Source organism: Lynx canadensis, chromosome A1 (genome assembly GCF_007474595.2).
Source record: "Lynx canadensis isolate LIC74 chromosome A1, mLynCan4.pri.v2, whole genome shotgun sequence".
In the NCBI taxonomy this organism is placed as follows: Eukaryota; Metazoa; Chordata; class Mammalia; order Carnivora; family Felidae; genus Lynx; species Lynx canadensis.
The window spans coordinates 164,172,953-164,184,710 of NC_044303.2; the positions used below are offsets into that span (position 1 = coordinate 164,172,953).

The 11,758-nt window shown below is 36.0% G+C and overlaps 1 protein-coding gene across 12 annotated transcripts in view; it reads left to right on the forward strand.

Annotated features, from left to right (window-relative positions):
- The window catches only part of PPIP5K2 (diphosphoinositol pentakisphosphate kinase 2), a 72,967-nt gene extending 68,647 nt beyond the window's left edge, over positions 1-4,320 (forward strand). For 11 of the 12 annotated variants that reach the window (XM_030325890.2, XM_030325927.2, XM_030325879.2 and 8 more), the window contains one exon: positions 777-4,320. In XM_030325890.2, the coding sequence (XP_030181750.1) occupies positions 777-889 (113 nt within the window). In that variant the 3' untranslated portion in view covers positions 890-4,320. The remainder of the gene's footprint in view (positions 1-776) is intronic. The other variant, XM_030325972.1, reaches the window with a different exon arrangement.
- Positions 4,321-11,758: the final 7,438 nt, after the last annotated feature.

Sequence of the window (11,758 nt, forward strand, 5' to 3'; positions counted from 1 at the left end):
CTCTTCAGTGTCTTCAAGTAGTTGTTTTTCATATTTTATCCAGAGTTTATACTTGTTAACCTGCAGGAGAATTATTCTGATAGGAGCTTGCCCATCCATACCAGAAGTGTCATCTGTCTTAGAATAACGTTTTGATAACTCATAAGGGCTTAATGTTGGTTTGGATGTAGACGGATGAGTTCTAAGTCAAGACTGTTTATAGTTTTCTAACATTTGAACTTTTTAAGTAGTGGTAATATAAAAGAGAAAATAGATTTAAGGGGAAATGACAAGTTCAGTATTAAGCATATTAAGTTTATGTTTACTGTCAGTTATATATATAGTTTTCTATAGTTTTCTAATATATATAGTTTTCTAATATATATTTATAGAAACTATATAGAAATATATAGTTTCTAATATATATAGTTTCCTATAGTTTTCTAATAGGATGAACAGAATAAACAGATCTTGAAGTAAGGGAAAAGACCTGGACCAAAAGTATACATTTGAATATCGTTAGCACAATAGATAGATGGTAGTTAAAAATGATGGAATAAATTAGTTTTCCAGGAAGAATGTAGAGGAAAAGACAAATTTGGAACACACCCCATTGACATTACTTTCCTGTATTGATGTTGAATTCTAAAAAATTAAAAGGTTAAAAATGCTCTATTGAATGTTTACAATGTTTCATTTACATCACAGTTATAAAGTTAATTATTTGTCACTTAGCAGTAGTATTTGAATGTGAATTGCTTGTGAAAATCTAAACAATTTTTCTTTTTTTTGTATAGCTACCAGCGGACCTTCTAATGCCGTTGTTCCTAATACCTCATCTCGAAAAAAGACTATAGCTAGCAAAACAGAAATGCATGAACACAAAAAAACCACTGGGAAAAAGAAATGAAATCTTAGCGGAAGCTGGAGCTCCATATATTTATAAAAATCACGTTGTTTGATAGAAAAAGACACGTAATAAACCTTGACTGAAAACTGTCAAAGCAAGTAATTGATGTTTCTCCTTATACACCTCTGTATTCATTTTAAAATATGTTAAATCTAGAGAATTCTTTGTATATATTCAGGTAAGGACCTTTTCTCATGCTCTTGAAATGTTTAAAACAATGTTTATTAACATTTTAGCAAAACTTACGGTGATGAAGGTCTGTCATTCTTAATATTATGTTTGCTATGTGCCCTCTGTAAAGAAAACGACAGGAGACCTCAGCTAGCCTGTCCCAGTGTCTCACCAGTAATGCTGTTTACTCAAGAATCTGTGAGGTGACCTCTATACATACTTTCATTTTCACGGGATTGTATGTCAGCTATAAAAACCTATAGCTTGAGTTGGAATTTGACAGCCAGGATTACATATTACAGATTTTTAAAGTATATTTCCAAAGAGATTTCACTGACCATTTGGGTTAGAAACTTTTTTCCTCCAATTGTTAGAATTACATATATGCTGCAATATTTAATAACTGGAGTACTAGCATATGGGTTATTTTTCCAATATGTGCTTTGAGGTTTTTTTTTTTATTGTGTATTATTTAAAATATTACATATACAGCTGGGGTGACTACACCTTTATGTGCATAAATTTCTATATTAATTTGTAGAAAATACTTGCTTTATATATTTCCTTATCATAAGGTGCTTTCGCTCATCAGGAAAATACTGCTTTATGTATCGGGAAGAAAGACATCTTTAGAATTTCTTTTTAAGAGACATAGTTGATAAGTTTATAAATGTTACACTTATTTTCAGAGTTCTTTTTAGATCTAAGGAAACCAGTTCAAAAATGGATATCAGCAGTGTGAGGAGAATGTCTCAATTCTGTAGTTAGGAGATATTATGCATAACACCTCTTTTTAGCATTTCCATTCTTATCTCTAGTGTATCAGTTGATCTCACTAAGAAAGCTTAAAGATTGAACATTGGATATAAATGCTCTTTTCAAACTATTAGATTTTGAAAGGAAATTGAGGTCATTGTTTTGTGATTTCATCTGTGATGTGAAAAAATATTTATTGTATTGGTGCTTTTTTATCCCCTAGTGCACAAATAATTATAAGCCACTTGAATGACTTAAACTGTAAACCAAACAATACAACCTGATAAGAATCCCATGCATTGCCAGTCAGGTAACTTAAGTTGCTAAAGCTTTACTTTGAAGCTTATATTTAGGATATTATTGAATTCTCATACGAACACAACTATTAAAACTCTTCAGGAGGCTCTCGTAACTTTAAATCATCACCTATGAATTGACATTTAGAAAATAAACATATTAAGTGTTAGTTTTAAAAGGTACCAGATGCAAAAGTCACAAATATATACAATTATATAAGTTCATATACTTCACGTGAATGTACTTGTATTATATGGAGACATGTCTTGTAAACAGTTGAATGTACCTAAACTTTCTGTATGTGAAAATGTTAATGTGCTCAGTGTGGGAGTAAGAAGCTACTTTTATTTTTTAGTGGAACTTAATTAAAATATTTTATTTCCAGAATCAGAGAGTCAATTAAGTGGCAACTTATTTTTGATTTCTAGTCTTTATCTCTTTACTTTTAGCTTTCAAAGTAGAAATAAGAAAACTATTTGAGTATTAAACGATGCTAATCTCAGATGTGAAATAAAACTTACTGTTGGCCATATCTATTTCCTAGAAATTAGCTACAGAAATTCAGCATAGCTTATTTTTACCATTGTTATACATGAACTATGATTTCACCGTAGTCACTAAACTCTGTAATATTTTTGTGTAGACTGATTAGATAAACTGATTTGAAAGAATCTTTGAATCATTTTCTAAAACAACAGAAGTCTTATATATCAGAGCAGGAAATTACAGTTATCACTCTTTAGTGCAGGTTTGACTGAACCATCCGTTTCTCCCATGATTCTATCCCTGTATGGGTTTTGTTTGTTTGTTTGTTTGTTTGTTTTAAATACTGCAAGGTACTGTTTCTTGCAGCCCAGTCCTCCAAGCAGCAGAGATGAGAAAGCCCATCCTGAGGAGCTGTCCAGCCATTCTAGGATGTTAGTCTTCATGGTGCATTATTCCATCTTTCCATCCTTAATCCCACATCTGAACGCAGACCTCACTTTCCCCTTGAAGCAATGCTGGCAGATTTTGCTGCCCTGGTTCTATAGGATTCTCCTAAGTCCATTCTAAACACCAGGAAATACATTTGAGGTGTTGTACCAACATTGGATTAAACAGCAAAATGTGCTGAACAGCTTATCTCAGGTTTCCTTTGAGCAGGAAATGGAGGCAGAGGAGAAACAGTAAAGGGACAGAGAACATGTGACAGTGTGCTTGCTTGCATATACATGGAACAAAAGGGCAATAGACAGCAATTAAAAGAGAAAAGCTAAATGTATCGCTCTTCAATAAAGATCTAATTACAATTCTTAAGACAAGAGAAAAGCCTCTTTTGAACAGTATTATTACCCAGAGTTTCCTCCAGGTTTTGCTGACTAATGTGCATGTCCACTATTACCTAGTTTCATGCTAAATTTTTTTCATGCTAAGATTTTGCTTTTACTTGGTCTTGTGTGCATACTTTAATGGAAAGTCCACAGTATTTCCTGTGTGCTTATCAAAGTTTGCTTTACATATAGTATTCATTAACATGACCTCATTTTATCCTTGGTTTATCTGGGCAGAGTAGACTGCCTATATTATTCTTAGTAATGTTGGGATTCTTAGTAAACTCTGAGTTTAGACCCTCTCTAATTCTCTTGAGCTGTACCCAGAGCTGTCATCAACAGCAGCATTCTTGCCCATGGGGACAATTTTTATCCTTCTGAAGGGGTCACTTGATATAAGGAATTCAAGTAGAAATAGCTCTCCCTTTGCACAGAATCATTCATAGGTACCAAACTATTGCCGTGTAAGGTTTTCTTTATATGGGTCAGTTTTTGTTGAAGGGTCTACTCTGTATTTTCAGAGAATGGAAAACTTTATAAAATCTATTCTTTTATAACATATATAAATTATATCTCAAATATGTCACTTAGGTTTTCTATAACCTTTTCCTTTGGCCCATGTGCTTAGTCATGACTTGAAAGAGGTAAAGGAAACTTTCCATATAAGGATTTTCTCCTTTTATTGCCTGTGTTTTTTTTTATTTCTTTCTATATTTTTATGTCTTCTGTTGCATATGAATTCATGACTGCTAGATTTACAATGTGGGTTTTACATTTATCATTATAACAATATCTTTTGTTGTTATTTCATTGGATGCTTTTGCCTTATAGTTTAAAATGTCAGATATTAAGATTATGACGTTTTCTTTTAAAGTACATTTGCTTGATACACCTTTATCCCTGAATTTGTTTATGTTTGTGTCACTGTGTTTAGGTATTTTAAAATAGTGTGGTTTGCTTTGTGATTCACTTTTAGGATTCCTCCTATTTCATACATTAGTGTAGTGTTTTTATATGTAATATATTTCTGCTTTTAGATTAATGCTTTCTGTTTTTATTGCTTTTTTAGGTTTTTTTTTTTTTTGGATCTTTTTTGTAGAACAGTTTTCATTGCAAGAAAGAAAAACTCCAGTTGAAACTTAAAATCATAAGGAAATTTATTACCCATTTTGGGAAGTCCACAGACGGGGTGCGTTCTGGCCACAGTGCTTTCAGTCATACTGTCATCAAAGACCCGGGTTCTCTACCTCACTCCTGTAGCATAGTACAAGTACTTCATCCCAAAGTTGCTTTCCCACAATGTTCACACATCATGTTCACACGATGGCTGCCAGTGGCAGTCAGGGTTTTATGTTCTCTTGTTCATGTCCAACACAACAAAAATTGAGGAAAATTCTCCCTCAGCCATGGAATAGTCTTTCATTTCAGTATGATTAGGCCTTCTTATTTGGTCATCTATTGCTCCTGGATGAATAACATTCTCTAGGAGAAATCCATGGGCTTATTGGCTCTGGAGGTGGTGGTGATGGAGTCAGGTTCCGCCAAATGCCTCAGCCCTGTTGACAGTTTGCACTGTTTAATGCTTTTCTGGGAGCTGTTCTCTGCATAGTAGGATGTTTAGCAATAATCCTATGCTAAACTGCTAGTTGAGGTAGTCAATTAAGGCAATGAGCCAAAATGAAAATAATAATCAAATTTTTATTTACTTACTGTGACAATATAAGCAGGAGGCCAAAAAGGAATGTAGCACTGGCTCCTCACTGTTCTTTCCTAGCCCCCCGCTGAATGGCACTGGCCAAGGGTCAATCAAGCAGTGCAGGTGGAGGAAATTGTCTCAGTGTTTTGAAGACAATTTTTGGTGGAAATTTTGATCATTGCTGAGGAGCACTGCCATTTTATGAACCCAGGGAACTGGGGACAGGGAGAGAAGGAAAGGCTAGAAGTGGAAAAACAGAGTGGAGAAGAATACCTTGGTCAAGACCTGTCCCCGGGAAGAAGGTTTCGGTGGAGACACCTGAAGGAGTCCCATAAGAATGAGGCCTCTGAATGGAGGTGTCAGGGCTAGGAGTGCAGATATGAATATAAGCATGCTGGCCCTTGGTGTCTTTGACTATATAGCTCCCTTAGAAGACTCTGTGTATGGAGGACAGCTTTTCCTCATAAAGACTTCCAGGCAAAACTTTTTTAAATTGCCCATGATAAAGAAGGCCTGAAATATCACCCATAGGATTTTGGCCTGAAATTGGTCTCCTTGTCCTGGTCTCTAACCTAAATGCCAGTAACACCCCCTGAAAGAGAGTCTAAATTGTCTCCAGACATTGCCAAATGTCCCCTACAGAGGCAGAATCACTCCCAATTAAGAATCCTTGCTTTTAAGCATAAAATTATGTGAAAAAAGGATAGATATATGACCAAAATTAGGGTTCTTTTAGGAAAGGGGTGGAGGAATGAATAAGGGGTAAGTGATCAACAATATGAACACTACACTTTCATTGTACTATCCGTGTTTGCTGTACTTCCCTTTGTTCCACTTGTTCTCTTCTTAACTGTAATTTTGATTTATATATTTCATTTTCTAGATGCTCTTGATACCCTGTTAGGAGCAATGTCCAATTAGTGTACTTTTTTCTGCCTTTCCTCTAGAGCAGTTTAAGTTGACAGTATTATTTCCTTGGTTCTTCTTGTGTTTAGCTTTATACCTGTAAATGTTTTATGCCTTTATTACATGCTTATCAGTTTAAATGCTGTATTTTGAACCCCTCATTAACAGGTTGAAATTATTTCCACCTTATCCCCTCTTGGCCTTCTCTCAGTTTACCCACCTCTTGTATTCCCTCTGGCGTAGCATTGTTTGGAGGATGGTCTTCTTCTTCTCTTTTCCATTTCTTTGCTAAAGTCTTTTAGCTCCTGTTGCATTTCCTTTGGTTGTGTCGCTATGTGGTTTCTGATCGCTTGTATCTCTGGATGAAGTTTTTGTTTCCTTATTTGGTCATATATTTCATATGCTCAGTGGATTCATTTTTTCCAATGAATGGTTTTATCTGCTATTGTTTCTCCCGTTCCAGTCCTGCTTTTTTTGGAGTATATTTGTATGAACACTATTATGCAGGCTCATTTTCATTTACCACTCATCTCGAAATAAGTTCCTTTCTGGATCACCTATTTGATATACTTCCATATGGTAGTTAATAGCATTTTGGGCTAACAATTCTTCCTGAGTAATACGGAAGCGACTTATCCCAGGTCTGCAGGTCTACAAAAGTTGGTTTTTAGCCTTTTTATTCTCTGCAGCAAACAGTGACTGTCAGCCACAGAGCTGCTCCCCTTTGGGGCGTCCTTCCTCCACTCTTGTCTCATCCACATACTGCTTCTTGTAAGTGACATGTCTGTATTTCCTCCTTGGGCTTTGCAGCTCTGCTCCTCTGTGGTACCAGGAAGTATCCAAAAAACACCCGAATGGTGGTGCTGACTCCATTTCCATTGTTTCAGACAAGGAATTGGCTTTGCCCCTTAGAATATGCCAGCTATTTTGGAGTCTGTTGCTCTGATAACTTTGAGGTCTGGAGCTGTAAGCATCCTCTCCAGGGATCTTCCTTTTATATCTTGACTGCATCTGTTAGCTCTTTCTCAGAAGTTGTGGCGGAGGTTACAAGTTTTTTCTAGTTTTGTTGAAGACTGTTTATATTTCTTTTATTTTAAGATAATTTATATTTGTTTTATATTTGGGGATGATCATTTTTATTGAGAAATGATTTCTCCATTTTCAAACTGGATATCACTTCTTTTTTTATTACTATCCTTTGACATCAAGGAAGAAGAAGAGGAAGAAAAGGAGAAGTTTCTGTTTTCTTACCACACCTATGTTTTTTTAAATGAAGTTAATAATGCCACTTATGCCTAAAGTCCAATGTTGTCAGGATCAAATGAACTGATGATTTGGTAAACTGCAAAAGGAAGAACAAATTTGAAGCATTATTTGTGTTCTTTTGTTGTAATGGAGTTGTATATAGTCCAGATGTCAACCAGCTTCTGTTTTCAGTTGTATTTCAGCATTTTTGCAGTCAAGGATGTTCTAGACAGCTCCCAATACTCTTCTATGGTTGCTTTTGTTGCCACAGGAACAGCTTGCCTAGTAACAATCTGACAAACCAAAAAAATAAAAAAAATCAAGGTTATTTCAGCATCTTTTCCATTTATAAAATCTTTCAAATAAGACAATACAGTCCTTCTTTTTTTTTTTTTTTTTTTTTTTTTTTTTTTTTTTTTTTTTTTTTTTTTTTATTTTTTTTTTTTTAAATTTTTTTTTTTTTCAACGTTTATTTATTTTTGGGACAGAGAGAGACAGAGCATGAACGGGGGAGGGGCAGAGAGAGAGGGAGACACAGAATCGGAAACAGGCTCCAGGCTCTGAGCCATCAGCCCAGAGCCTGACGCGGGGCTCGAACTCACGGACCGCGAGATCGTGACCTGGCTGAAGTCGGACGCTTAACCGACTGCGCCACCCAGGCGCCCCAATACAGTCCTTCTTAAAGCAAGGTTTAAAAAAAAAAACAAACAGTATTTAACAAAACAAAATGAGGCCTTCCCTCCCACCCATCCATCTCATGTCATGTGTGGTGTGAATGACACAATTTATGTGACCCTGGTGAGATAACAGATGTATGATTTAGACCCATTTTAAAGCCCTTACAAGGATGTATCTCGATGAAGAAAGTAAGCTGTTTATTTATCATTCCATGTAACGTGCTTCAAGAGTCCTTGATATATGAAGGATGATTTTTTTAAGAGCTAAAAAAAACAGTGTGCCTTCTGAAAGTGTTTTGCTACTTTCGAAAACTAGATTTTTCTGAAACCAGTCAATTGACTAGAATGCTCATTGTTAAAGATGGATGGATGGATGGATGGATGGATGGATGGATGGATGGATGAATAGATGGAAAAATGAAGGGAAAAAAATGAGGGAGAAGTGAGGCAGAGAGAATAAAAGAACGTAAGCTCTACTGTACTACCAAAAAACATTGCTGATATGAAGAAGTTGGAGGCCAGATAATTAAAGACTCTCTTGCCATACATAGAAATGCTAACTTGTCCTATAGTAAAGTGAGACCTGGGAGTCCCTAATGTTTTAACTCACAACAGTTTTGTATAACTGATTCTTCATTAGTCATTTAGAAACCTTTCTGAAAGTTTCTAATATGCCATATGCCATACCTACCTTGTTCTTGAACATTAATTTAGGTAGATAGCATAACTAAAGTAAGAGTTACTGGTACTGATGACCATTACTACTCCCTCTTGCTCCCCAGATGCTCATTTAAGGAATTTACTGTTAACAGTAAGCATAAATAAAGTTTATGCTTCAATATTTATAATTTTAGAATTATCTATATGAGGATTTTACTAGCTCCCATTTGTTAACCTGAGTTCATTTAGTTCTGGATATTGGTTGATAATATAAATGCAAGCTTTTTTATATTTAAACAGAATAGAATATAGTTATGGAAATGTTTTTACAGCAAAAACAAGAAAAAAATTATACCCAGCATATTGATGACGTAGTACTATGATTGTGTAAAAGCAGATGGCTAATAGGAAATCTTTGAGTGTATAGAATAAGTTCTATATTTCTACTACATGTGCATTATTGCCTTGTCTGGTTGTTAAAATGGACATCTGTAAAGTTGTGGCATAAAATGATCATCTGGGTTCTCAGCTGTCTTTAGTCTATGGTGATGTGATTCTAAGAAAGTTATTTTCCTTGTTACCTTCTGCCCTCTATATTCTGACCAATGCTACAACCACAAAGAAGTGGATGATTTGTCTTGCTGTATGAGAAATAATAGACTGATAACATCCTATCATAACATGGTTATAACTCATTTTGACCAAAAAAAAAAAAAATTATCCCTAAAAAACTAGAGTTACTCCATAGGAATCAGGTGACCCCCGTATTACAGACTTGGGCCAGGAGGCTACGACCTGAGCAGAAAAGTTGGTTGCTAAGTAAGGAGTAAGAATTTGGGAGGAATTTATCTGCTCAAAATCTTACCTACTTGCTGGATACAGTGTCTATGTAGGGAGAATCATTAAGAAAGCTCAGTGAACTCCCTGCCAAACACATAGATAACCCCTTTTAATATGCAAATACCCTTGGAAGGCTTATGTCATTAATCTGGCCATTAACCCCATAATTTATCAAATGCTTTTCTCACTGTCTTCCGAAAGGCATTCCTTCACCAAATGCGTGGTGGGTGCCAATTATAAACCCATTACTATGCTAAACCCTGGTGAAAATGAAAGTCCTGTTGCCATTCTTCAAGGAATTTACTATCTATTGGAGACCAAGCACTCTAAAGCAATCACAGAGACCACGGCAAAATGAGTGAGGAACTTATATTTCAAACACTTAAAAATTCTGGATAAAATATTTATTTTGGAAATGCATGTAGCAGCTCAAAAGCAAGAAATTAAAACCAGAAGGTATCAGAAATGAAAGGAATCAGCAATTGAATCAAGTCTGAAGTCCTTTTGTCTAAGGGATTCAAAGGGTACCTGAATCCCTGATTTTTCAGGGATAATTTACTTGATCAGCATGAACTATATTTAGCTAAGGGTACTGTTGAGGAAGCCTTGAAGTTGCAAACTGTCTATATGGCTGGAGCTGGGTTCCATTCGTAAAAGCAGGAAAGGCTCTACAGTGTGCAAACCAGAACTGTAAGATCTTATACCTACCCTTGTAGGTCCACAAAAAGAAGCAAATGCCAAAACATACACTGGGACACTTGCACAATCCAGAGCACACATAGGGCGCTTCCACACTAGAAATCACACTGAAAAAAAGCTCACTCAAAAAACAACTTGCAGGGGCGCCTGGATGGCTCAGTCAGTTAAGCGTCCAACTTCAGCTCAGGTCATGGTCTCACAGTTTGTGAATTCAAGCCCCATGTCATTCTCTGCGCTGACAGCTCAGAGCCTGGAGCCTGCTTCAGATTCTGTGTCTTCCTCTCAATCTGCCCCTCCCCCCGCTCACACTCTGTCTCTCTCCCTCTCAAAAATAAACATTAAAAAAAAAAAAAAAAAACCTTGCAAATCCCATGAAAAAACACTTGGCATCGTAGGAGATTTTCTGAGGAAGTAGATGGTGGTGTGTTATTGTGTCATAAAAGAAGCAGAATAAAGTTGGGGCAGGAAGAGACATTTAAAGGGTAAGATAGGAAAACAGCGACGACTTCATGAATGTGCTTGGGGTGGTGTAGAGTAGGAGAATTTAATTTAGGAGACTTCAAGAATTTCATAACATTGGAATATAAACTGTTGAGACAGGGATGATTTCCATGCTGACATAATCCCAAATAAAGTGTGTATTTCAACGTGGTATTCTGTAAATTTTAATAATTTTTCAAAATAAGTGATGTCAAGCTAATATTATAACAGTAAGTAAAAAATTTTTAAGTCACTTTTATTCTATTACCCTATATGTGTTTTCATTTTTTCATGGTCTCTTACAGTTACTGTTCTTAAGTATCTTTACATAATTGTAATTATTGCACCATAAACATAAAATGTTTTTCCTAGGTTCTTTACTCCATATTACATGATATTTTCCCATGATCAGTAGTATTTATAATGGTCATAATTGTCACTTTAAAATCTGGCATTTTACTTAAAATTAAGATTATTAAAGTAATACATATTAGGTCAAATGTTACTAAAATGTAACAAAAGAGCTTCACTTTCCTTACTCTTTTTCTCTGACCTCTACCCATCCCTACCCCAAGTCAAATCTCATTTTTTTTTTTTTTTTTTTTTGGCTTTTTTATTTTTTTAATGTTTATGTATTTTTGAGGGACAGACAGAGCACGAGCTGGGGAGGGGCAGAGAGAGAGGGAGATACAGAATCCAAAGCAGGATCCAGGCGGGCTCTGAGCTGTCAGCACAGAGCCTGACGTGGGCTAGAGCCCGACGTGGGCTATAGCCCAACGTGGGCTGGAACCCAGAAACCACGAAATCATGACCTGAGCTGAAATTGGATGCTTAACTGACTGATTGCTTTCTTTTTTTTTTTGGTTTTATTTTTGATAGAAATAGGCTGTGTGTGTGTGAGAGCTGGGAAGGGAGAGAGAGAGAGACAAAGGATCTGAAGCAGACTCTGTGGTGACAGCAGAGAGCCCAATGCAAGATTCAAACTCACAAACCATAAGATCATGATCTGAGCTGAAGTTGGCCGCTTAACCAACTGAGACACCCAGCTGCCTCCAAGTCTCAATGTCTAAAGGCATCTCCTTATAAGTTTTCCAGCCCTTTCTTCAGATATTCGCCCCCATATTTCTGTATA